Genomic DNA, 27,969 nt, shown 5'->3' with positions numbered 1-27,969 from the left:
TAACCTTAATATTTTTTACAAATATGAAGCAGAGTATATTTGCTTGTTCACTATGTGTAAAGTAAATTTTATTTATTACAGTGTGTTTGGCAGATGCGTAAGGTGCTCATATGGCAACGTTGGTCCAGTGCGAGAACAGCAACATGGAGGTCGAGTCCGTCGAAGAAGCTCCAGTGCACAAACGAAACATCTCGCAGATAAAAAACAAGAAAAGGAGACTCGAGGAATACCTGAAGCTTAAACGAGCCAAGCAAAAGGCAAGATCTGGTCGCACCGTTTTCCCGTGACAGCGTTAACCGACCGCATTATCGAGGTGGCAAAACCCACGTGGATAGTCGGTCGGGATTGAATGAAACATTTGGATGTCACTGATAACTGGGAACTAGGTAGCTTACTAATGAGCAACCTTAGGAATCGAAGCTTATGTCTAGTACTTTCAAAGTTGTTTTCCCGACGTCTTATTGACGGTACAAACGTAGTAAATCAAACGGATTCCACTTTTTCCTACTTATCACAAGGGTAGCCGCTAGTTGAATTCCCTATCGCTTGAATTTCAAACTAAAGCGTGACTGTATTGATTGGCCGTTGTTCGGAAATCATCTTGGTGTAAACGTGTACATGTGTCCATGCTCGTTTACAGGTCGGTTTGGTTGTGTGATGCATCTTGCGCATCTTTTATCGGTCCATTTAGCACAAGTGAAGAGCTGAATTCTGAAATAATTTTCCAAAATGTTGCAGCTCAAGAGACAAGCGCAGAAAAAACGTCGAAAAGAAGCTGAAGCCCTTGGTGAAAATGTAAGATTGTTCTCTCTCCCTCTCTCTCCCAGCATTTAGGCTGCCAGCAGCTGTTTGTCTTCATACACTCATTCTCTAACCTCTTTACTCAGGCACCTCCAAAACAGGAGCCGCGTACGATCGAAAACACCAGGGAACCGGATGACACCATGGTACAGGCAGACGATGAAGAGGTTCGTATCCATAAAACACACTACCTTTGCTTCTTTGTTAAACTCATTGGACTGGTAGAAAACACAGCCACTACTGTTTACCGCTTGCAGGTCCAGCTGGATGAAGCGATGGACGAAATGGCCGCCTACTTCCGAAAGGAGTATGTCCCTAAGCTGCTCATCACCACGAGTGACAACCCGCACACAGTGAGTTTCGAGAGGGCGCAATGTAATCACATTTCTTTCATTGTTGCACTACTGCCTTTGGAGTGTCTGTGTTGCAATCTTTTGGTGTCTTAGGGTGTCAACTAGTTTTTCTGTTTCAATGTCCACACTATGTTCACTTTGCTTGACAACCCGCACCTATATGGTCAACCCGTATGGTCATTTTTCTGTCATAAGGTTCATTGTCATATTGTGCCACATAGTGCATCTCGTATGGCTTCCCTTGCACTCCAAAAATGAGAAAGGTGTAGATTAAGAAGCTGCTCAATGTTGAGAGTTCAGACCTTTTGTAAAAGAGGTTACTAGGATAAAAACCTGCTCCAAGGTCAGGTTTGTCGCAGACAGCAGCTAGACCATAAGCCTTTGGCAGAGATTGTACTCGCCTCATTTGATTGAAATCGCTGGAAATCAACATGTGTACAGTTTTGCCTAGAGAAGCACACCAAAGCTTGTGCTAGTCTTTGTATGTTTCAGCATGCGAGGTTTGCCCCCCCCCCCCCCCCCCCCCATTACGCTAAAAAAATTACAGATGCCGACTCTTTGTTCAACCCGTGTTGATACCCCACCATTGTTGTATTGGTGGGGTATTCTGTAAGAGTCCACCTAGTGGACTGTACATTTTCGCCGCTATTGATTGGATACAGCTGTACGAGCGGCCCTAGCCAATCAGCAGCGGCCGAAATGGACAGTCCACTAGGTGGACCCTTACAGAATACCCATCCAGGTCTGCTCATCTTTTAACCAAGCAATCTCTGTCCTCAGACAACTGTTCCATGCTTAAAAGAATGTGAAGCCTATTACTGTTTTGTACTAAAACACTTTACTTTTAACAAAATGCTTTAGTTTAGTTTAATTTTTATAAATGTGAGCAAACCAGAGTCATGTTATCTACAGCATCTTTGTCATGTGTTCCTGTGGTGCCTGTTGCAGCGAACCATCAAGTTCTGCCGTGAACTCAAGCAGAGCATACCCTACGCTGATTTCCGGTGGCGCAACCGTTCACGAATCAAGAAGACAGTCGAGCACGCCATTGAGCGCGGGTACTCGGACATTGCTGTGATTAATGAAGACCGCAGGCACCCCAGTGAGTTGCAGACGTCATTCACAAAGTTTATGCATGAGAGTGCCATCACTTGTATAAGCTGATGGCTATATTGTGTGTAACAGTGACTGTTTGATGGGCATCATTTCTCTTGTTCCTTTCGTTGCTTTTGTAGAAAGTGGACTACTAACTATGCTAAAATTGAGCCAACAAGCTGATAGCTGTCTCAGAATAAGCCCAAGTAAACAACGTACCTGTTTCACCAATATCCTAAAACAGAATATTTAATTCAGGTTGTCCAAAAATATATCTTTCTTTTTCTACACTTTCTTTTTTCGGGGCGGGGGAGGGGGGCATTCTTTATTCAATGGTTACCCTGCAGCAGCCTAACGCGTTACAGCAAGGAGGTTACAACATCGAATAAAATACATCTTCATTTACACAATGCACTTGCTTTTCTGTCGGTCTGTTCCACTGGTTTACTGTTCAGACAAAAAATTAGCATACATGTTCGTCTTGGTTTGGTACTCCAAGATATTGCTGTCATGATGACTGTGCTTCGAGATATAGTGACGATTCTTTATGTAGGTTTCCTTGTTTATGCCAGTTTTACTATGGTAAATTAAATATAAAAGTTTCCTCAGTTTCCTGCGATGAATGGAAAGGGATTCCCAGCCAAGCTTATCTTTCATTGCCATGCAATTCTCACCCCTTTGATACCACCCCAAAATGAACCTGGCAATTCACTTTTGCATTTGCTTGAGAGTGGTAGTGAGCGTAACTTCGGCAGGATCCCACAGGACACAGCCATATCCGAAAATTGGGCAAATGCCAGTAAAATAGGCCATGCTTTCTAATTTCGCATGCAAACAACACGAGGTTCGTTGAATGAAGTTTAATGCTTTACCAGCTTTAATTGCGACACTGTTTAGATGAGATATCCATTAAAATTCCAATGACAATATTATAACTAGGTACTTTTGCAAACTGTCCTGCTTCAGTATTTATTTATTTTATTTTATTTATTTATTCCTCAAATGCCCCTGATGAGGGGTTTTACAAGTTGTACTGTAGTGGTATTGGCTTACACTTTGTAGTAAGGGATGGATGTACACACTTTTGTATATCTGATTTCATGTTCCATGTAGCACACAACCAGAGACATCATTAACTTAAATTAAAGATAATAGTGGACCCAAAACAGAGCTCTTTGGTACTCCTGATGTGATGTACATAATCAGAGCATTTCCATTCGGAATAACACATTGACTTCTTTGAGACAGGTAACTTTCTATCCATTTAAATTCAATAGGGTCAATGTTGAGTAGATTAAGCTTAAATAATAGAAGTGTGTGCAATACTGTGTTAAATGCCTTCCTAAAATCTAAGAAGACACTGTCTACTTGCCCACCTGCATCTGCATTCGTTACCATGCCATCATAGAACTCAATGAGCTGTGTTGAACAGGACAGTCCCTTTTGAAATTCATGTTGTTCCTTGATCAGTACATTATGTTCGTTTAACTGATTCATTGTTTCTTTATATAAAATATGTTCAAGTATTTTGCATGATATTGATGTAAAATTACACGAATGAGAAATATACTGAAGCTGATGGTCACTACCTTGCATTCAGCTATAATGGTGGTGGTTTTTAGGCTTCCTTTATAAGTTGTGATGAGCGTTACAAGTAAATATTATTGTGTCAGTTCTGGTCACCTGTAATATCTATTATATGGGAGGACCGGTGGCGATGAGAATATGTCATGAATTACAACTTTTTAAAGAGGAAAGCTGCAGGAATTTTGACAAATGGTCAAATGAAACAACAGGTTCAAGTGTGATTATAATAAATCACAACTGTTCACCCTTAGCCAGCATTTTCAAGCAATCACTTTGGTGAGATTTCATCCCACTCTGCACCAAATGTGTCAGTGTGCACAGGTGACAGAATTCCTGGCAGTTTACCAAGCATGTTGTCCAACATGCTTTTCATGTTGGACAATCACGCAAAAGTGACTGTATCCCCAAAAATGATCACTTGGCAATGCTGCCCCTGTCTTTAAGTAAAAGTGTAAGTGATGCACTCCCTGAATGCGCTGTTACCCAATAATATAAGACAATTATATTACTAGAATTATTATTTATACATTTACCTCAGAGCTTACAGAGTTAGGAACATTGCAAGAAAAAACAAAAGTGGGTAGATGGGGGCACATAGCACAGAAAAATGCATTACTCGTGCAAAAGTACACAAATTTAGTACTACAAAATGGAAGCACTCTTTTGCAGAAACAAGTACCGTATTTCCATATGCCTGCACTCTCACTTTGAAGTGCAGAAAATCTGGAAAAAAAGATTCACTTAGCGTCATGGGCGTACTCACGTGCCTGAAAGCCGCTACAGGGTGGCTCTAGTCCATGTCTGAAAAATCTGTGAGCGACTAAATGTGTTTAGAGTCAGCCACCAAAGGTTGCATTTATTTACATAGCATTCTGAGCGCAGTACTAGCTTTAAGTCTGTCTCATGAAAGGCCCGCACTTAGTAAAAATTCAGGAATAAGAAAAATCTGTGCCTTACACAACCAAATATGGTATTCAAAGAACACAGCTCTAAGCAATGAAAATTGCAAGAAAAAGCAAACAGAATACAAGCTTAATGCAATGAACTAGTGACAGCAGTAATGCAAACTAAGGGGAAATATGCATAATACAGTTATCAGTGATATAAGACAATTAGATTACTAGAACATTGTGGTCTCTGTCTCACAGTGCTCGAGCGGCAGTCACCTAGACCACGGCATGGGTCCTACGATCCGCACCCTAAGGGGGATTTGCGAGCCAGAGCTCCCACAAATCAAGGGTGGCTCAACAGTACCAACAAACGTAACACGCCGCGCAGGATGGTACAGGATGATGGCTCTGATTGACCGTGCTACCAGGGCAATGTTCCTTCAGTTCGATACAGCCTCAAGGGGCAACCCAGGGCAGTACAATCGCACACTTGAAGTGAGCCGCCTCTCTTTGGCATAGCCTCCAGAACAGGAGCAGTGAATACATGTGCACCCGCGTCAGGTCAAGGGCCCTCAGTGAAGCCGGTTGGCAGAATAGCTGCCTGGGAGAATTGGAATTCATTCAGTATGCACCGTTTGACTGTCCGAGAGCTCCCCGCACCCCCCACTTCTGCAGTCGGTGCAAGCTGCCAGGAGAGAAGGGATGCAGGTTTACACCTGAAGAGACCCATCAAATGAGCCCCTGGTCCGTTTGAGGGTGCACAGCAAATGTTTTACGGTCTCGCTGCTGTACGGCAACCTCGGAGGAAAAAGAGGGGCAAAGGGGTGGTGCAGGAAGCCATCATCGAAAGCAGCTTTGCCGCGATGTGGCCCAAAACATGCTGCAGTATGGCGCCATTAGGAAATAGACAAACGCAATCCCGACAACATTTATACATTTAATACCCGCAGCAAACACTCTACTTGTGCAAAGAAGCAGTGGGTCTTATAGTCCAGATGAGTTTTATAGGACAATGAGACTGTTGCATTCATGTATGATGGGTTTACTTCTGCAGAAAAAAAGCTGATTTTAAGAAGCAATGTCAAAGTCTCCGACATCACAGAAAGCTGTATCACAATTTTCAAGATAGTGCGACCATCAGTTTTGTCTTCTGCATCGCGATGTCTCTGCCGATAAGGCTAAGCTGGTTCATGTTACAGACGTGTAGTTGAGTCTACTTTAGCATCTCCTTTAGGGCACAGCTCTTAGGTGCTTCAGAATTTAACATTGGATACCCTTTCCTGCCTTTCAGATGGACTCCTGTTGACACACTTACCAGATGGGCCAACTGCGTACTTCAGGATAAGCAATGTGAAGTTCTGCAAGGACATCAAGGTCAGTAATCTAATGCCTTGTGAAGTGCAAAGAATAGCCTGTACAGTCATGAGCGAAAGTCTGGAGGCCTCAGATGTCGCAAAAAAAAAAAAAACTTTTTTTTTTTTTCACAGCCACATTTTAATGTTCAACCAATGCAATGCACAGGCATAATTCTATGCTGCACAGCTGTGCCATCAAATATGGAAATTTTTTTGGCTGCTGCTCTGGTCTAATTTCTTGCTCCTTAGTACATATGAAGAAAAAAGGTACAGAGAAACTAAATGATTTTTTACATCACGAAGCTTGGCTTCGTGATGTAAAGCCAAGAAAAACACAGGGGAAATTAATTGCTCTTCATTAATTGAAATGTAGAAATAATAAGACAAATGGAAAACACACAGCCATGGTAGCAGATGTGCAACATGATTTCAACTAGTACTCGAGGCTGTCGCATGCAAGGAATGAGGAGAATAAAGTTTTTTTTTTTTAAGAGTTAATTTGACTTTATATTGTAACTGTACTTGTGAAGCGTCACAGCAGAAGCCACATTCAGTTCTCGAGAGTGCAGTAGAATACAAATGGTACATTGTTCTATGCAAAGAACAACTATGGCAGCTACTGTCAGAAATCTTGCCGACACAGCAAACTGGTTGCTGGAGTGCTCTAAAGATCTACACAACATTAAATCGGAATTCAGTACACTGTTGGGAGGTGCACCATTCCTTTTGTCACAACCACTACTGCTGGCTTAGCCATTCTATGTTAAAAGACAGCAATATTCCCCAAAATTAGTGAGCAGGACTGTGGCCTTGCTAAAACCATCTCTCACTGCACATGCAGTGAATGGCAGCCCCTTTGTGGTTCGCCTGCTCACATGGGCTCGTTCATGCAGGGTCGTGCTGCGTACAGTGCGCACCGTCCAGAAGTGATTCTAAACAACTTCAACACAAGGCTGGGCCATTCTGTGGCACGCATGCTGGCCTCACTGTTCCACTATGACCCCGAGTTCCAAGGGCGCCGGGTCGTCACCTTCCACAACCAGAGAGACTACATCTTCTTCCGGCACCACAGGTTGGTCATCCACTGTAGCTAGTAGAGTGCAGCAGCTGTGCTCAAGTCATTGGCATAAGTACCTCAATTGGGTTTGTTGGACAATTGAAAAGGCACTAATTTCTGGATTCAGGTACGAGTTCAGGAACGCTGAGAAGGTGAGCATCCAGGAGATTGGACCCCGGTTCACGCTGCGGCTCAAAAGCCTCCAGAAGGGGACCTTCGACTCCAAGTTTGGAGAGTACGAGTGGGTGCTGAAGGTGAGGGGTGCATTCAGCAGGGAAGTTTGTTGTAGTATAGCCTTCTCGTGCAGGTACTTTTGGGCATGCTCGAGTTGAGCTCAATTTAAGTTCAATCATGCTTGAACCACTATTGCTTTAATTGTCTAGGTAGGTTATTGCACCAAGTCACGCTGCCATTTAGAAGCACTTGCGCTCTGTTTCTTGCAGCTGCTGCTAAGCTATTTGCAAATGACAGTGACTGTGTTTGCTGAGATAAGAACAACAGTGTTACAGGAGCAAGAGCAGACTTGGCAGCTTTTGAACCTGCAATAAACAAAGAAAATAGGGAGACAAGGGGACAGGTGCGTTTAATGAAGTAATTAGTAGGGCCTACAGTGAATGACTGTGTGGCATCTCCATCCCAGTTTAACTGTGAGACAATGGCCAATGTGATAATGAAACCAGTGTTTCATTATCCATTGAAACTAGCAATGCAGGCCAAGAAGATACACCACAAGCATTGTGGTGCCTCTTCTTTCTGTTGTGTTTGCGTCTAAATTTTTTCGCTGGTCTTCCTCAAGTGCGATGAAAGACCTGGTTGGTCGATTAGTGAACTAGTACTGGTAACTTGTCGGCCTTTCTGTCAGTGCAGAATGCTTGTTTACTAACTCATTATGTTTGTTCTTTCAACTTTCGCAGAGACACGAAATGGAGACAAGCCGGAGAAGATTCTTCCTCTAATGAAGATTGTCACACAAGTGCAAATGCTGTCATCAGGACAGGGCCAATTTCCAAGTCCCTTCCAGTATACATTAGTCATATATGTGACCTGCTAATTGGCAAGAACATGACTTATGATGTCTTGGTGCCACACGAGGAACCATTGTGTTATGAACATTGTCCTCCCAGAGGTGTTGACCGATGTTGCCACCTCCTGTATTTCACACTGAATGTGGAATAGCAGAAAGTTGTTTGAAAGGTCACTCCCCGTCAATCTTTATTTTAAAAACACTGAGAGCAAACAACTGTTACTGAAGTGATTCGAAACCACCATGTGGTCCTTCAAGACACGCTTTCACTAACATGGAAGTAAGTTGCCTGAAAGTAGCATCAAAGCACTGAAACACTCTGTGGGCAAACAAAATCACCTCATGTTTGCCCGGTATGTTCTGTGGTCAATAGTCCCTCCGGAATAACTTGTCTGTAGGATGCACTGTGCATGTTTCAGTCCCACTAATGCAACTTTATCCCAGGGGGGCGGGAAGCCCCCCGTCTTCACTCCCTCTTGGAATCGGCAGCAGGTGCCAGGAACCGTTTCCGTTGCTTCAGAAGGTGGCCAAAAAGCTGGGGAAAGACTGAAACAGAAAATTTACAAGCATGTAACTTTTCTATCAACGTTTGGGAAATGTTCACACCACATTGCAATCAGTGCTTGCATAATCAGTATGCAAAGTGCTTGCTTCAAGCCTCTTGTGCAAGGCAAAAGGCAGAGAGTATCATTGAATTGGTATGGCACACTCTTTCCCCATATCTGTACAAGTGTAGTAAGTGCTTACAGAGCCTCACACAAATCCTATGCTACTTTATGCTATCAGCGTCAGAAGTTTGAGTGCGGAACATGATAAAAAGCTTAATATGTTTTATTTTTTGCAGCCTAGGCACACTGTATGGCATTTGGACTTCCAGCCTGTGCTAGTAGAGTGCGAGAACCAGTGCAACGAATGCGCACAGAGACTATAAAGACATGGCATGAGCGCTAATTAACAACTGTCTTTGTTTATTAGAACACGCAGTGAAAAAGTTCAAAACTGAACGAAGATATGAAAGACAGAGAAAGAAAAGGAGAGGATTGCAGAAGGTAGGCATAGGAATATTCTGTTGTCACTGCACCACTGGCACAGTCTAAATGCAAGTCAGTTACATACAGTTCTGCACAATGCAATATACAGGCAGTTCCTAGTGCCTTGCGTCACGTCTAGCTTTTATAACCTCTGTTTTATGGGTTTCCCATGCCTTCAAAGATGAACCAAGTACAGTAGAACCTCGTTCACACATTTTGGAGAAAAAAAAAATACCCAAGAAAAAAACCTAACCGGGAAAACGTACGATCCGAAGTAAAAATAAAGAATGACACACTCGACTGTTGTTGGCATCTACATAATGCGGATCGTTGCGCATTTTGTTGTTTCCCTGTTTTGTGTTGTTTTAAGAGGAAGCTTTAGCTTGGGTGCTCCTATCTAAATACATGTAAAAGGATAATTCATTTTTCTCGGCAACCACTGCACAAAATTTGGCGAGGTTGGTTGCATTTATAACAAAAACTTGAAATCTAGTTCCTGTTGGTTATTAATTTTTTATTTAGATCAATTTTTTATTAAAAATTGTCAAAAATCGACAATTTTCAAAAAACGAGACTATCACGTTTACAACGCTCTAACTCGGCAAGAAAAAATGACATAAAGATGATATCACAACTCTGTGAATTGCATCTAATAGTACATCTAAAGCGGACAAAATTGATGCGTTATACATGAATTTAAAGAATGTTAATTTGGAAATACAGTTTTTGCAGTACCCCTGTACACAACGTAACAAATTCACATAGAATATAAATTGACATATCGAATTTCTCCACTTCGAATGATCTAATGGGTGCCGTTTACAGAACCGCGATATCTGCTTTTGATGCAGAGCTATTTAGAAACTTCGTGCGTCTATTTTTTTCGAACTTTCAGATTTTTAAAAAATCATTTTCTTAAAATACAGGCCCTAAACCGAAATTCCCAAGAGTTACTAGAATTCAACTTTCTCTCTCAGATTCAACAAATTTCTTTAAAATCGGTCCGGGGGTTATCTCAGAAAGGCGTTTTACATGTATTTGAATAGGCCGCGTCGGAGTTGGGCCCGAGCTACAGCTTCCCCTTATAGAGGGCGACGGGAAAGCGAAGCGCTGGTGGGCGACGCCGCATGCCGCCGTAGCGAAACATGCTGGCCACATCGCGACGCCTGCAGCAGGGAACGGTGGCGCGTTTGGATTGTCGCCTACTAAACGCGTGCAGTACGCTACCAATGGCGCTAGTGACTACGCACCACCTGCTTTGAAACTGATCGGTGAAGATGCTTATCGCAATAGGTTTGGCGGCGATGACCAGGGTGGAGATTTGCGGGTATAAAAATAAGAAACCGTGCGCGCCGTCGTTTTCACGCGAGACGGGCAGCTATACACTGTTCTCGATCGCGCGCCTCACGCATTTTCTTGTTCACACGGGATCGAGCGGCCCGAAACGTATACGATCGCAGTCTGCAGCAGGGAATGGTGGCATGTTTCGGTTGTCGCCTATTTAAAGCGTGCGCTATGCTTTCGACGGCACCACGCGCTGTGGAACAGACATGCAAGATGCTTATGGCAACGGGATTGGCGGCGATAGCCGTGAATGCCGCGTGCGACAACCCCGGAGAAGATTTGCTCGTACCGAAGCGGGTAACCGCGCCGGCGTTTTCACGTGAGACGGGCGGACGTGTATTGCGGTGAAGCTGCCGCGGTGGGCAGCTGTATACTGTTTTCGATTGCGCGCGCCTCATGCCTTTTCTTGTTTACGTGGGATCTAGCGGCCGGGAAACGTATCATACGATCTCAGTTCGCCGATGTACTGAACGTTGGTACTGGAAAGAATCGTGTTTTCCGGGTCCGTATTAACGTATCAAAAATAAAAAATGAGCGTAACTCTGTTGGCTCATTTTTGGTGCTCTCAATTGGGAACATAGACGCCGGGAAAACGTATCAACGAGATACTACTGCATATGCTCCGTTTCATACTTGGTAAGCAATGTCACAGAAGCTACTAAAATAGTATGGTCATAGAAGTCTTCATGCATCTCATGATTCTATTGCAGTTTTTTTATATCTGTAATGCTTTCCACAGAAAACCTATTTCCTATACTACAACTGCATCAATGTGTCTCTTTGATGGTAGATAGGTTGAGATCTGCAACACCTTCCACGTAATACAGCATTTTGCAACATAGCAGAATGAGAAAAAATGTTTGATCTAATTGCATGATGCACAGTTAGATCTTCTATATATGATGCACTACTTTTCAGTCATGAATGTGAGGGAAGGAGAGCTCTCCATCTCTAGCCTTTGTAGTGCTGACTACTGTTTATAAAATATAGTCCAATGTCATGCATATTGCTATACAGTACTGGTAATAGAAAACAGCATAGAGTTGTAGAGTCTTTAGTTTTGCTGTCTGCAAGCACAAACACAAACCATTTGGAAATTCAACCTTTTGGTGGAACTCGCACCCCATAATCTTTTGAAGTCAACTGTACAATCATGCAATAATGTGGAGAGCTGAAGGTGCAGTGTGCAAGATAAAGCTTCTGCCACCACACTGACTTCCTGCGAGACTCAAAATATTCAATACAAGCATCATAATGGGCAAAACATATGTCAAATAATTTAGCAACCACAATGCGCCTGCAGCCTAATGACTTCTAATATTAATAAGGGTGGCGATATTGGCATTGCACACACGTTAGCTGAAAAATCACACAGGGCAATCTTAAAGGCCAGCATCAATTAAATTTCACACTGGCTAAATCAGTTATAAATGACTAGTAGTACTACATGCTAATAAAGCAATCTTGGCAAAGCTGCTGTGCTACAGCCTCTAAGTAGCACATAAGCAGACGACACAAGCCCCTAGCTAGTGGTTAGCAGATGTGATGCAAAGATCCCGTACCACAGTCTCAGATTTCCCACACACCACAGATGCTGCCTAGACTAGAAGATTATGCTGAGGAGCCCTTCCAATTCTCAGCAATCCGAGTTCTGTGTCAATGCCAAAAAGTAGTAAAGGTGTCAATTTTTCTAGTTTGGTATCAAAAGGACTACCTTATTTCTGCAAACTTTTCACAACACACCCACTTATATATTAAACGTAAGAAAAGTTTGCACAAAGGTGTGAAACTATGTGAAGCAATGCTTTTTCTACACAGACCAAATTTACTTGCCTGTTGGCCCTTAACAGCTGTTTGCCATTAAAGTCAAGTAGCAACAGTCCGTAACACCATCATGCAATGTGTTCATAAACCAACGTAACATATGTTCTCTTGCAAGGCAAAAACACAAAAAATATTGACGATACTCTGCATGTTCCACTTTATCTTTAATTCCATTCCACTACAGTTTATGTTCTCTGGCATGAATTTTGTTTATGTTCTCTGGCATGAAATTTGACTAGGCTGCTGGAACTCAAAAAGACACCACCACCACTGCGATCAAAAGAGGAAGGAAAATGGCTGTCTCTGTCCCTGCTGTATAAAAGGACCGCATCCAGGGTCTTGAGGTGCACAAAGCATTTTATCCCTCCCTCAAGTTACTTGTACTCAACACACTTCTTTGGCCATGCGCAACTCACACTTTTGACTGTATTTCGTTTCAGACCACGAGGACGCGGGATCGAATCCCGGCCACGGCGGCCGCATTTCGATGAAGGCGAAATGCGAAAACACCCGTGTGCTTAGATTTAGGTGCACGTTAAAGAACCCCAGGTGGTCAAAATTTCCGGAGTCCTCCACTACGGCGTGCCTCATAATCAGAAAGTGGTTTTGGCACGTAAAACCCCAAATATTATTATTATTATTATTCGTTTCAGACTGCAGTTGTACACATACTTTCCAGAAGAGCATAGACTTACAGGGCAGGTAGGAGGCAATGACAAGGATGACGAATATGTAGTAATCAAAGGAGAAGTTGAGGTGGTTTGGCAGAGAGTACGTGAAGAGGCCCCGCTTGCGAATGTATGGCAAGGCTGCCACCATTGTCACAATCTCGCCCTGGATAGAAGAGTGGAGGATAATGCTTCAGCATACTCAGTTTCGAGCAGTCCAGTAAATCTAGCAGAATACTGGGTGGATGTTCACGTAACAGAAATGAGATGTGCTACAATTGCGACACTTACCGACACGCCAGTTGGGTACAGGACCAAAAAGAAGGAGTATCTGCAACAAATGAGAAATGCAAATATGTAATGGGCACTAGGGAAGAAGTGAAAAAAAATTGGTGTTTCCACTATGGCAGATTAAAAGAAAAGGAAAAAAACACCTTCGCCCCCCTCCCCCCCAGATACGTGGAAATCCAAACAAGCTCGTACATGACAGACAGAAAAGCTGTTCTCGGACTCTTCTGAACCATCATAGGGGTCTGTTTTGCCACTTCCCGAAATGTACCAGATTTTGCAAATGTTTCAATAAATCTGGTGCAAATCCTTTGTTATGAGTCTTTTCACATGCTTCACTATAGCAAAGCTTAGTACTTCAATACTCTCTGCTATGTGCGATGCATATTTCTGTATGCTGCGCCAGCTATATCAAAGCTGGTGTACTGCATGTGAGCGCGAAAGGTCATGCATTGCAGGAATGCAACACACTAGGACTTCCCGACGTCCCTGATAGCAGAACACAAAATGATCACCTTCCAAGTTGACCCAGTATAAAATGTGAATCTGGTCTCAAACAACCACTGGAAAATGAATGCTCATCCACAGAGCAAAACACCTGCTCCAGATAAAGCAAGGTCTGTATTCTTGGTTGACTACTTTCAGGAGAAGATTCACAAAGTGTCAATGTCCTAAGGAATCATATTTGAGCATAATGCTGGCAGTATAACACTGCTATGTAGTATGCTAGTTTAATGCAAACTGAATTGTTCTTGTGGGCAGGCTAAGAGAAATTGACGTCAGATATGGTGAATCCTTGTAACATATTGTCATCATTGTTGCCGTCTGTGTCGTGCTACTGTAAATTTCTTGACGTCGTATGAAGGACGTCATTGCGGTATTCACCACTTTGCACAGTGAATGGCTTAAGGGGGGATGAGGGTCTTGAAAACTTTTTTTTTTATTTCTTAACATATCTTCCTGAAAATTGGCATGCAGATATATCTTTGAATGCTGATCCCAAATATATATTCAGATTTTATAATCTCATCTAGAAATGAAGATATTGCAAAATAATTGATCCCACATAGGTCTTTTCTTACGGGCCATTATGATAATTTCTTAATTAAAAAAACTAGTTTCAAAGAATAGCTTTCATTTCCAAGGGCCCACTGCACATCCTAAAGCTAAAGAAATTTTAAAAAAGTGATCATAGAGGTCATGAATGAATAACAAAGTAGGAAGAAAAAAACAATGCAGGAGTAATTAGCTTACATCTGACCTAATTGCTAGCCTATTGGGTTTAATGAAAAATGGAAAGCTTTAGGATGTAGCTGAGGTTTTACTGAAAAAAATGATACCTAATTCAATAAAATCAATTGATGCAAACACTATGAAAAGTTCTGTAAGGCAAAGGCATTTGATCGAAAAAGCAAAACTGAGAAAATTGCATTCAAAGTTTTGCTTACTCTGCCACTTTTGTTTACCTATCACATGGAAAAATTTAATGCTTTAGCATGCAGCCCAGTCATTACTGAACACAATAACACCAAACTCACAGAAATCTGCTCATGTAAAGATTGTGAAAACCTCTGTATTGCATTGGCACTTGACAAAAAAAAAAAAAAAGCCCAGAAAGTCGTCTTCACTAGCTGCGCCGACGTTCATTAGCTCGAACTTGCGGGAAGTCGCGGACTTCTTCGCCATGAAGTTTTAATGTTGTCTGCGTACTTTTCACGCCCCGCGCACTCCGCGCAAAACACCGTGTCGAAGCGTTGAGCACGCGAGCTCGGTTCAGCCGCGTCCGTCGGCACCGAAGCGGCGTGCGGAAACGCCGAAGTCGACGTTAGGCTTAGCTCAGCCGGCTCGGCCGCTTTCGACGACACGGAATCCGAAGCGACTTGCAGCGTCTCAAAAGTTAGCATTTTCGACGGGCTTAGTCCAGGCGCATCCACCGGCACTGCAGAGACTTGCGGTAACACCGAAGTTGACACCGATCGGCACTGTCCAGCCGCGTCCACCGGCGAAGCTGTTGTTGGCGAGCTCAGTCCAGCCGCATCCACCAAGGGCACAGCAGCTTGCGGCATCACCGAAGCTGTAGTTCTCTACGATGTAGCGCTCTTACCTTATTCCATGCGCGCCTCTTTTTGCTGACTGCTTTTCGCGTGCTTGCCTTCAAGCGCGCGTCTCGCGCCATCGTGACACGCGGAACAACGACACCAGGCACGCAAAAGCAAGAAATTCTTGGTTAAAAGAAGCGACTCAATAGCCAAAATATCTACAAGAACGATAAAGAAAAAGGCAGAACGAAAAATACTAGGAAACAAAGATGAATGCGAAATATGACGTGCGCGCCGGCGAAAGCAGACGACGCGAAGGAGTCGAACAACGCGGCCGCGGGGCCGCGTTGTCTTTTCTGCATGACGTATCCAGTGCGGCACCTGGTTAGAGATATCGGTATCCTGTCTGTTGGCTCATACAGCAAACGAACACTGCAAGGGATATCCCTAAAAGCGATCGACCAAGTATACAGCTTGAGTACTTGGTCCCGCTTACCTTTGTATATACATTCGACTGACTTGCAGTAATTCGTCCTTGACAGGACTGGCAGGTCGAATAAAACAAGATGCAGGAAAAACGGCAGAACACACCCCTGATTTATTTGGCTGAATTTAGCCAATTCTAACATGCCCCGGAATCAACCACTGCGACAGAACCTGTACTAGACCACATATGTGGCAGGACTGAACCAAATACCCCAGATCATAACATCACCGACCACAACACCCAACAATCAATAGACCACACAGGCAAGTCAAAGAAAACTTAGAAATTTGGCAATGGAACTGGCGTGGGTACCGAGAGGCTGCTGACACAATTGATAACTCAACCTTCAAAGTCACCAGGGCTCATAACCCTACAACCAGAGTTGCCAGATGCTGCCGAGCAAATAAGCAAATAACCACCCCAAAACAAGCCAGAAAAAAGCGGCGCGACTTTTGCTAAGAAGCCCAAAAGAAGCGGACGATAACAAATTTTCTCATTCTTGCAAATCGTTTAATTATAGTATTTAAAAATCGTACAAATACGAAGGGAAGGAAAACAAATCACTTTAATTATTTTGAACAGCAACAATATCAGCAAGAATGAGCGAAAACACTCATGCACTTTTTAACATTGTCCCCAGGGTAGTCTGCACCCTGTTCATTGCGCGTTTGCCAGTGCATGAATGAAGCTACTTGTTGACTCCTCCAATCAATGTTTGATTTCACGGTTCAACTACATACAGTAATCGTCGGATGTGTTCGACACATCAGGAAAACCCTCTGCGTCCACTTCAGAACCATACATGTTTTTAGAGTTGAGTAGCTGCAACATCTTTAATGTCGGTTGAAAGTCCCAGCAGCAAAGACCTCGAAACTTTAGGCCATAACGTACGTGCAGGATGCCGCTCAACATAGGATTCTTCATTATGTTTCGGTGGTGCGACTTCACCAAGTTCATGTGCGAGAGCACGCGCTCGACATCGGCATTGCTAAGAGACATGGCCAACAACGACGGAGCGAACTCTGCTATTTCCTTGAAACAACTTTCGCCGCTTGCATCCTTGAAATCTAGCACTTCTACCCAGAAAGAAGCGCCGTCCTTGTTGTTTACATTTTTCCAAGGAAGGAGGCACAGCCGTCTATACTGATTATCCAGGATTCCTACATCACCCTTGAACAGTTTGAGGAGAGGCACATCCTGAAGGGGCAGTTTCACCTGGCTCAGTATGTTCTCGGGCGAGAATGATTTCATGGAATTCCAAAGATGAATGTTGAGAGGAAGCCTACGGGCATTAAAATAACAATATTTGCAGGAAAAGCGCGAGTAAGCCCAAAAAAAACGCGACAAGCGACTGTAAAAATTTACAAGCGACTCGGTGAAAAAAGAAGCCCACATTCGCTTATATTAAGCGGAACTGGCAACCCTGCCTACAACAGTCCGGTACCCGACCAAAACTACATGGTTACGAGGAATACCACACAAGTCAAGATGACAAGTGGAAGGTAGCCACATTTGTAGACAAAAACATCGCAACCATACAACACAAACCCATAGACAACGTAGTCATATTACATGCACTCTTGGAACTCTTCTAAAAAGGCAACCAGAAACGGAGTGCCTTCGTCCTAAACATCTACTGCCCCCTCCGAGCCAAAGGAATGTAAACGTTGGCAAACTCTTTAGGGACACCCTCTGCCTCGCCAAAGACAGTTCCTTGGTAATCGTAAACGATTTCAACGCTCGGGACATGTGGCGGTACCAGAGGCAGGACTGGAAGGGTCTCCAGCTATAAACACTAATTGAGCAGTGTCACCTCACACTCATCATAGACCCAAACATACCAACAAGGGAAGGGAACAGCGGAACATGCAACATCACTTCCGACCTTGCCCTTATCACGCAAACCACGCGAGCTGAATGGCTCAACACGCTCAAAAGCTTGGGCAGCGATCACTACACTGCAGATTGGATGCCTGCGCAGGCACATCGGCACAGCCAAACTCGCTGACCAGTTAAAAACCAGGGAAGCCCAAAAACAGGACGCAGACACAATCACTAATCTGGAAGATTGGTACAACAAACTCTGTGTACATAAACAACACCACACGAAGGAAATCGCCAGAACGGAAGAGACTCCAGAGATGGATCCCCACTTCCACCTGTGGGATGCTAAATGGGGCCTCACCCCCCACTGGAAAACACAGAACAACAGAAAACTGAAGACATACATAGCACAAATAACAGCGGAAGCAGAAGAATGTGACATGCAACCCGCCTCAGCAAACTGGTATGGATTCTGCTACTCCTTCGGTGGCACCCTGGGTATGGCCAAGACGTGGCACATACTCAAAGCCATCCTGGACCCCACCAAAACCAAAGGAGAGGGACACAAGGCCCTGGAGCGGTTACTGAACACCTACCCAGGTAGCCAACAAGACATCAACACCATCAAGACCAAGTGCTTCCACACAACCCTGTACAACATCGTACATAACCCACAATTAGACGAACCTATCACAGAAAATGAAATGAGAACGGCCATCAAAGCCACCACCCGTAGCACAGCGGTGGGCACAGACCACATAACGAGCACCATGATAAGAAACCTCAGCGACAAGTCCATCTCCGCGCTCACGGCCTTTCCCAACCAACACTCGGAACAAGGTAACTGGGCAAGAAATTGGCAGTTGAACACCTCCGACCAATCTTGCTCATGTCCTGCCTCGGCAAGGTGTATGAGAAAATTATAAACACAAGACTGCAGAGACACTTAGAAAACAACAAGCACCTGCCAGACACCAAGTTCGGTTTCCGCACAGGCCTGTCCACACAGGACGTACTACTCCAAGTCAAGAAAGAGGGCCTCAGCAACGTTCCTCACAGTGGCTAACACGTCCTCCTAGCAATCGACATTAAAGGGGCTGTTGACAATGTCAGCCACCAAGGAATCCTAGAAGGGCTTGCCAACAACACCAACTGTGGCAAGCTAACGTACAAGTATGTTCAGAGCTCCCTGAGCCCCCGCACGGCGGAGTTAAAGATGGGGGAGATCCAGACTCCAGTGTACCACCCTCTCAACCAGGACACGCCACAAGGAGCTGTCATCGCACCCACACTCTTCAACGTCACCATGATTGGCCTCGCAAGAAAACTGCAGGACGTAGAAGGTCTTCGGCACACCATCTACACAGACGACATAACACTCTGGACCACAACAGGCTCCCTTATTGAAAAAGAAGAACGGCTGCAAACTGCAGCTCATCTCATCCAAAAATACATCAGCCAACAGGGACTACAATGCTCCCCCAAGAAAATTTGAACTTCTACGAGTCTGGCATTGCCGCGATAACCACACGGTCCCCACAGACCTAACATGAAAAGTTGAAGCACACCTCAAGGGAGCCTCATACCAGAGAAGCCATTGCTCAGGGTGCTGGCCATGTGGCTGCAGTCTAACCAGCGGGCACCCACACCCTTACACTCCTCAAAACCAGTGTCAAGGCGATATGATGCATGATCTCCCGCGTAACATAACATGATCCAGCATGACCTCCCAAGAACAGAAGCATGAAGGAAGGGGACAACCTCGGATTGGTCAGAAGCCTGGTGGGGAGCAGAACAACATACAGCCTGCCCTACTACCATCTCACACAGTCCGAGACGGAACAGGCTGACAAGCTCCCGAAGATAGTTTTTCTGGAGGTTGACAAGCTCTTGAGGATGACCCCCACGCTGCCTCTCGCGCGCACGCGAGATTGACCGCGTTCACCGACTCACCCTCGCATGCTTTCACTCGCACATACAGCATACAGCGCACGGTGACGGTTTCATTGCCCTTGGACTTTATGCGGAACCTCACTGCAATGGCAACGCCAGAAATGCGCCTGGAGTGTCCATATAATTGCCATCGCCATAAAAGTTATTGCACCTTCGCTGCAATACATCTGCGTTATGCGGCAAAGCATACGAACGTTGCGAAGGCGGTTTCAGTTTTGCGTACGTGAGCAGCGAGCAGGCAATTTTCGAGCCAATTTTCTTTTTAACAAAAGGCGCACCTTAGAGCGGCTTTAATAACGTAATCAACCTTTAATTTTGCTATTGTACTTTTTATTTTTTTCTCTCTTCCTATTGTTTCCTCTGTTTTTTGAGCAGAAGACTGTCATTCGGACCTGAGCACTGCTCAGTCCGGCTCAAAAGCACCACTGCTTTGCCAGGCTGACAAAATATTTGATTTCATGTTTTATCTTCTAATAAAGAAAGAAAAGAAAGAAAGAGGAACCATTGTGAGCTACGGTAATTGCTTGAAAATCTTCCCAGGGCAGACCGAAAATAGGCGTTTTCAACGAGAGATGACGCATGCTAAACGCATACATTGTCCCCTAAGCCCTGTCAAGACAGACGCTGCCACTAAAGGGGTTGCTATAGGGACCACCATAAGGGCCAGCTGCGTGCGTGCTGATTTGTCGGGTTCAAATTATCTGGCGAAGGCCAAATAATTCAGGAAGGATCAAAATAACAAAAGCTTGGGCCCACAGCATCCTGCATAGCAATGCATAGACGCTGGCCGGGACCTTCGGCCGGGATCCAGTTAACCGGAGTCAAATTCACGAAAATCTGCTATACTGGCATAGACTGAAACAAAACTGGAACAGAAGTCCACTATCATTGCACAACTTCTTTTTGTGCACAAGACAATGCAGAGTCGTAAGCCTTCTATTAATTTAGTCACAACACTCTAAATGACGTTTTCAACAGCTTTCAACATATACAGCAGAACCACAATATAATGAACACGGATATAATTCATTATCGGATATAGCAAAGTAAATCTTAAGTGTTTCCCACAATATTAGTGTGAAATGAAGATATGCTTACAACTAATATCGTCTACAACAAAGATACTTTCGTGTTGCATGCAACTTCGTTAACACAAAGTTTGGCTGGATACTGTCAAACAGAGCCTGTTGTTGGCACAGACATATAAAAAGTATGCACCTAGCAGCTTTTTGCAAGGAGTGTTTTAGCCTTCTGATGGGAACAAAAAAAATTGGCGCACTCAGACGGCATCTCCAGGGTGCATACGCAAACAGAAGTAAAAATATTGGCAAAATGTGATTCACCTGCACCAGGACAGCAAATATGGGCAAGAGTTGTACAGTGAGGTCCCGTAGAACGCATATCGTGTGATCTCTGCCAGGCACCATGCAACCAACAGCATCAGAATGCCAAACTGGTCTTGGCACTGCATGTTACAAGTACTTGCATCAAGAATAGGCTTGTCCCTATATTTCATAGTGTGAATTAAAGATGCACATTGCAGTATGGACAAATAAGATACAAACGTAGCAGTTACTTTCACTTTGCACTGTTAAAAGCATGTACAGTGGAATCTCGATAAACAGAACTGCCTTTTAAACAGAACACCATCCTCATGGTAGGTCGGTTTTGTATTCTTGCAATTGTATTCAGCTTTGTCTCTCAGTAAATGAAACTTCTGATAAATGGAACCAATTTCTCTGGTCCTTTGAGGTTCCGTTTAAAGAGAGTCCACTGTATGGCTGTGCGTGTCACTAAGGGTAGAAACAAGAGAAGGGCACAACATGAACAAACAGATGAGTCACCTCATAATGTTGCAAGCAAAACGAGGCATAATGCCCTACATGTTATAACCACATGAACCTGCCAAACCTCACCTGTTATACAGTTTTAGTTAATTGCCCCTATGTCTTCCCTAGCTTTACTGTCCACTTGTTTTATATGGTTATGATCAACAAAAGCTGATCCTTTCGGTTCCCCCTACTCCTCCTCAGTGAGTAGCGAGGGCCTTGAGTTTGGCAGCCTTGATGGCATAAGGTAGTTTACAATAGTTTATGTGCCAGTTGCTTGTTCCTAAGTTCACATATTATGTGATGCCTACACTTGAAGGAAGTTACACACTCGCCACCATATCCACGAATAGTGCTGGCTAGCACTCCAAGGCCTAATCCTGTAGAGATACACAATTACTCCAGTGAGTTGACAGGGGCACGGCCACCACCATAGTTCAACTGGTACATTGTCGCATGCATATTGATGAAAATGTGGGTTTGCAGCAGCAAGTTGCATTTTCGTCTAGTTTCATTTCCTTTTCCATTACTGCTACATTTAAATTAAATAAACAACTAATTTACCCTGGGCTTTACCTGGTTTTATTGTCTGCTGGTTACATGTGGTTTTAACTAATAATAAATTGAGCCCCTCAGTTCCTTTTAATCTCCTCACTCAATGCAGATTTGACAAAAAGCAGGCAAAAGAGGCTAGCTTAAATCAATAAAACAGTTCCAAGCAGTTCAAGAATGAGATTAACAATTGATAGTTCTAGGATAGCAAAGAAATACAGGCATAGGTGTACACTAGAGGTCACTCACTAGATGCAAGCAGCGGCACTAATGGTGACATATCATGGTGCTATGTTAACCAAAGCACACAACTTTTTATTTTGGAGACTGACAATATTGCACTTTTCTGCTGTCATATACATGCTGGGTACGAAAGAACTGCTATGAAGATATTTTTTGTCTTTTTTTTTTCAGTCACTTCCCGTCAAAGAGCAACACAGGCAACTATGCACACGCACCTCAGGCACAGGCACAAGAATGCCCCAAACGACCATGAGCCGCGAGAGGATTTGAATGAGTGTCAGGAAGGCATTGCTGGACACCAGACCGACAAGACAATGGACCACCTGGCGGAAAAAGAAAAACAATGCACAATAGAAAGAGAAGTGTCTTGGCCACATTTCCTTGTCCAGTTAAGAAGAACAAATATACTATGGCCAGTTCCCTTCTCTTTAATTTAGCATCATTTGAATAGAATATCTCATGGACATAACTAAAAAAATACACAAACAACAACAGGCAGTAGAATAAAGAGCTGGGTTGGCCTGCAATGGTTCAAATAGGGCCAATTCAAAACATTGGTCAATCCAAACAAACCTCAAAATTTGGTTAACCTACAATGTTTTCAATGCAGTTACAGATCCGCTTAGCTCAAACACTGCTTTCAATTAATTCATACTTCTGGCTTCACAAAGCAGATCAGAATAATGTTGCCTTCATGGTCAAAGGTGGGTGAGAGGGCCCATTCATACTAAATGGAATGGATAAACTAGTTGGCTAAAATTAAATATCCTTTAAAATTAAAGTCTGTTAAAATCTTCCATTGAAAGTTACTGCTGTAAAATAGAGACAATTATCGAACCATGGATTGTATGATGGCAAACTGGTTTTGTGTTTCCACGTGCCTAATTTTATCTATATGTGATTAAGGCACACCTGACATTTGTCAGCGTCATCAAGACCTAATATCTCACCTCTACCTATCTGATTACACGTTATGATTCTAGTGATATACTTAAGTTTATTATTCCCTGTGTACAGTACAGATACCCCCCTATTTTAATCAGACATTCGCCCTTGAACATATAAACATATTTGGCAATCGCCAGTTTTGTCATCAATTTTTTCTTGCAGCTTTGTTACTGCACCCATTCTTTTAGCAGTAAATGTGTATTTCTGCAAGTGCCGTCTACGTCTACAGCAATCCCCCATTTACATGACCATAATCATCCTTATCTGCCTAATTTATGTCCACTGCAGGACAAAGCCCTCTCATAGCAAACTCCATTTACCTTGTCTTGTGTCAGTTTACTCCGTCCTATGCATGCAAATTTTACTAATTTCACCATACTGCCTTGTGTACATTGCATAGCCACTAGGCTGCTAAAACAGTATTTTCCAAGATGACGAGCTGAAAAAGCAACGCCTTCCTTCCAGCAACTTGCTTTTTCAGGAATGTTTAGAATGTTTAAATGTTTAACTTTTAGAATCTTTAAAGTGCTTGGTTTTTGCTTACAAGGCACCATCTGTTTTTAAGGCCCTTAGCTTGCAACCAATCTCAAGCAGCGAAAATTACCTGCAGACTTGTTCAACTACAAAAGCAGCTCACCTCAAGGAGCGCCAGTGTCTGAAACAACTCGGTCGGGCAGGAAACCACCGGCCACACACCTTTGAAGGTGCGCTTGTGCATCAGGTGATGGAGTGTGCAGAACAGGATGTAGCTCCATCTGCCAGCAGGAAAAAACAAAAAAGACAGGCATCAGCTGACAATGCCAGCAGAATTTTTAGCATCAAGTATTGATTGTGGAAACCATGCTGAAAACTCCATCCAAGTGCATAATTGTGGAGAAAATAAGCTAGTTGATTTATTGATTGAATGAATTAATTAATTAATGTCCTACAGCGACACCCAGGCTATATGAGCTGCCAAACAGCAGGATCCAGATTAATTCTCTCTGGGGGTTGTTTAACATGGACAAACATTTTTACTTTCCAATCTCATTGGAATGCAGCCAATACATGGCTAGAAGCAAACACACGACCCCATGCTTAGCAACAGAATTCCTTGGCTACCGAGACCCCCATGACAAGTCAAGTTGGAAAGGTAGGTACAATTTATGAAATAGCTAACAAGTTCTGTTGTTACTAAATAGGTCAGTCGCACTAAACAGGGGTTTTAGTATCACAAAAGACGCCTTTAATGACCTAGTTGGACAGGGCTCATCCGTCCATAGTTCAAAGTTTTCGATAAGTTCGAAGTTACCAGCTATGCACACTATTCGCAAGACAGAAGGCTGTGACATGAAAGCCTTTATGTTTTATAAGAAAGGTCAAGTACAAGACTTAGACACACTGGGTGGAAAAAGCAAATAGGTAAATGAAAGTCTGAATGTTGGTAGACTATCAATTAGACCTGAACAGACACTACTCTTACTTCAGTATTGTGATTTGGGACAAAGGAAGGAAGGAAGCAAGGAAAACAAGAGGTGAAAGGCAGAGCAGTTAACCTGGCATGAAATTTGTGGTGCAAGAACAGGGCATTCACCGCCCCAAGTAATCACTCACAAAAGCAGGAACACTTGTTACTGAAACTTCAGGTACAGACAAGAAAGCAACATAAAAACAAATAAACAAATAAAGTAAGAGAGTTACTCAAATGTAGTGAAGTTGTTCAATTCAGTCATATGAAAGCAACATTATCGACGTTGACTTTTAAGCAGTTAGCATAGCAGGCGCGCACACACACACACACACACAAACTTTTTCCGACGGTGCATTTTATAACTACCCAACCGCTAAATGACAATGTGTCTTAAAGGGAAGCTGAAATGTTTTCCAGAAAAAATGAGTGAAGAGCAGTACGCCGTGGTTTTCAACCCTCTGAATTCGAATATCGCATCGAAATTGAGTGAAAGAAAGCGCAAACATATTTTATTTCGACGAAAAGTGCAGCAGCAGACACGCCCAGCTTGCGCACCTCGTTTCCGCCTGTGATTGGTCGGGCGCCTCGTGACGTCAACAATGGTTCGGCTTGCAGACGACGAGTGAACGCGACAGCCATCGCCTCGCTTGCAACGCTGTCGCTGTCGCGTGCAAGATCACTTGTAAGGGGTTTATACTTGTACATACTACACATACGTACATACTTGTACATACTACATGTACGAGCCAATTGCGAAGAGCCGGCCTCTCCAAGAAGCAAGAAATGCTGGTGCAAGCACTGCTTTCCACACGAACGAAGGCGAAGTGTTAGTATCTCCTTGTGTTGGAAATGTTCTTTGGCAAGTATGTTTTTTGGTAAGCTGCATTCAGCGTTCCAGTGAGTACGTTTCCGGGAAAACAACTGTAGTGTTATGTTCCTGCAGGCCTCCTCGTAGAACGTAAGCGGTGATGCGATCTTCAGCATTTGTGCGCTGCCCCAAAGCTGTCGGCAATCTACACAGACGGTTTAAACGCGGGAAAATTTACCGGCTGTTGTAGCACGTGTAGCATAGAACCTTCATTAGCGCGCCATCCGCACGCTACTCGTAACCGGCGAATTCCGTCGGCTGCGTGAGATGGTCGGTTTCTATGTGTGCGAGAGAAGGGGGAGTGCAGCGTCTTGGCGTGAGCAGGCTTTCCAACACATGCAAACTTTACGCTTGCACTGCGTTATGGTAGCTGCATGCAGGCTGTTTCACAACACACGTGCGAATAGAAAATTTGCGGCGCTTGACGATGAAACCTGCGTCAAGTGTGGGCGATAAACATGCACCTTCCGTTCAGCGTGCTAAAAATTTTTTTTTAGGAGAACCCAAAGCACGCATTATTGATAAACTCTGGTAGTAATCGTCACGGAAGTGGTTAGAGCACAACACTTGTTCTTGAGCGCTTGAAGTTGTTTCGCTTCACAGCAGCCTCCCACTTAGCTGAAAGCTTCTTGTCTTGCAGGAACTAATGGAACATCGGAACATCGTCGCGGCCGCTGGTGTTCGTGCAAGCGTAGGCTGCACAGAACGCGGGCATGATCGACCTACAAGTTCAATTGATGCTGCGCACGTGAACTACCACTCCTATATACACACAAATAAAGGAATGTAGGGTCAAGCGAAGCAGATTAGGACGGCACGCACGCAGAAATAAGCCCGGTCAGGCACAGTCGCGGAGACTGCGAAGGAGCGGAACACCAGTGTTGACGTCACTAAGCCGCGGTTTCCGGTCTCCGCTCGCATCGTCAGCGTCAGCAGCAGCGCACGGCGCTCGACGGGGGGCGGAGCTACAGCGTAATTTTAACTGACGATTGCGTCGCTCCTAAGTGAAAAATCCCCCCCAAAATTTTACCTTCATGGTTTATAAGGTTCCCGCATCCGTATATGAGCGTCTTATTGAATTCGACAGACTCTTCAGCTTCCCTTTAAATGTTTTGAACTGCCTTACGTGAGTTTAAGTACTTGCCCGTATTGTAAACTTCATCCCTAGCAAAAGCTATCAGCTTGTATAAGAAGAAAAAAAAACTATCCTTGTCTACTCAATCATCGTTTTGTCCTGCACTGAGTCATATTTGATTGTGAATAATTCAGTAACTGTACTAATACTACAGTGGCTAGGTTGTGCGCCTAGGTAATTCGCTATGCTTAGTCACATTCACTCGCGCCGCACACTTTCAACCTTTCGCCATTAATTAATCCTTGAAAAGGCCGCGATACAGACAAACGTCTGACCATGGCTCTCTTTCCACGACCGATGCCGTCGGTGATACGAACACTAGATCTTATCCATCGCTATCGCACACTCACACGGTCGAACGAGCGAGCGCTCTTTCGAAGTGACGTTATCACCAAGGCAACACGTTTGCGGCCAATATGGGAGCAGCAACGCGACATGCGGGAACTCGAAAACCTGAGGTAAGTCGACCACGCAGCCTGCAGGAAAACACGAAACACAGCGCGCGCACCACAATATTGCAGCAGCTCCCAAGGGTGCGACGCGACGTAGCCCCTTTAGAGGAAGTAATCACAAGTGCGTCCGTTTTTCCTCTTCAACAAAGCGAAAGGCATAAAGTGTTAGCGCGCGCTTCTGTGGGAATTCTGCGGGTAAGGTCGCAGCTAACGTTTATGGAACCACTTCAGCTGCCCGAGCAGACATTGTTCTCAAACAAGACAGTTTTGCCAAAAGCAAACTGAGAAGCAAGGAAATGCTGCTCGATATGCACAGCGAAGGCTATGCAGCCGAACACTACAGGATACCGGTGCAGGGCTGCCCTTCAGCCTCAACGATACACGGATGTAATCAGCAGATCGCTGCTCTGTGCTGTGCGTCCTCGAACATGATCGTGTGTATGTTCACGCTTGTCTTGTTCGAGCAGCGCTGGTTCGAGTGTACTACACGGATCTGGGGGGAGAGAAGACCGACTCAAGCATGCGCTTATTATCCGAACGTTCTCGACAGTGAATCAGGAGTCTTCTAAATGTGTCACGAGAACTGCCCGGTAGTTACCCTAAGAAGAAAATAATAGGGGAAACTCACCCGGCACACTGGAAAAAATTGTACGCAGCCAAGTACAACTTTCCGGTTTCCCCGGGTCCGCGCTTGGATTTCGAAGCACCGCTCTGCGTAGCCGGTCGAGACATTTTTGGCGGAGATGACTGAACGTAGATCAGCGGCGAAGCAAGCTAGACAAAGTTGTTGAACTAAGATAAATCTAACTTCGCGCTCAGCTTCGAAGCACCCAGCTGGGGCCGGCGCCTGCTGCCGAGTTGCTTCTGGCTTG

The 27,969-nt window shown here is 44.1% G+C and overlaps 2 protein-coding genes across 4 annotated transcripts; one reads left to right on the top strand and one right to left on the bottom strand.

The window, feature by feature from the left end:
• Nucleotides 1-95: 95 nt before the first annotated feature.
• LOC135911117 (ribosome production factor 1) lies at nucleotides 96-8,336 on the top strand. The gene is made up of 9 exons (XM_065443232.2): nucleotides 96-257; nucleotides 739-795; nucleotides 888-968; nucleotides 1,059-1,154; nucleotides 2,103-2,256; nucleotides 6,018-6,100; nucleotides 6,975-7,153; nucleotides 7,266-7,392; nucleotides 8,053-8,336. Exons 1-9 carry the CDS (start codon nucleotides 111-113, stop codon nucleotides 8,092-8,094), a joined length of 966 nt encoding a protein of 321 aa, XP_065299304.1. The 5' UTR covers nucleotides 96-110; the 3' UTR covers nucleotides 8,095-8,336.
• Hacd1 (3-hydroxyacyl-CoA dehydratase 1) lies at nucleotides 8,322-27,969 on the bottom strand. 3 transcript variants are annotated; one of them, XM_065443234.2, is made up of 7 exons: nucleotides 27,726-27,969; nucleotides 23,830-23,947; nucleotides 22,460-22,567; nucleotides 20,964-21,085; nucleotides 13,321-13,360; nucleotides 13,057-13,195; nucleotides 8,322-8,708 (listed from the first exon to the last, which is right to left on the bottom strand). In XM_065443234.2, the coding sequence occupies exons 1-7, from the start codon at nucleotides 27,827-27,829 to the stop codon at nucleotides 8,629-8,631; spliced, it is 711 nt and encodes a 236-aa protein (XP_065299306.1). In that variant the 5' UTR covers nucleotides 27,830-27,969; the 3' UTR covers nucleotides 8,322-8,628. The 3 variants fall into 3 exon arrangements, with proteins under 3 accessions (XP_065299306.1, XP_065299308.1, XP_065299307.1); XM_065443236.2 differs by lacking the exon at nucleotides 27,726-27,969 and adding an exon at nucleotides 26,655-26,897; XM_065443235.2 differs by lacking the exon at nucleotides 27,726-27,969 and adding an exon at nucleotides 26,637-26,896.

Source organism: Dermacentor albipictus, chromosome 9 (assembly GCF_038994185.2).
Source record: "Dermacentor albipictus isolate Rhodes 1998 colony chromosome 9, USDA_Dalb.pri_finalv2, whole genome shotgun sequence".
Taxonomy (NCBI): Eukaryota; Metazoa; Arthropoda; class Arachnida; order Ixodida; family Ixodidae; genus Dermacentor; species Dermacentor albipictus.
This window is presented reverse-complemented; position numbering and strand designations above follow the sequence as displayed.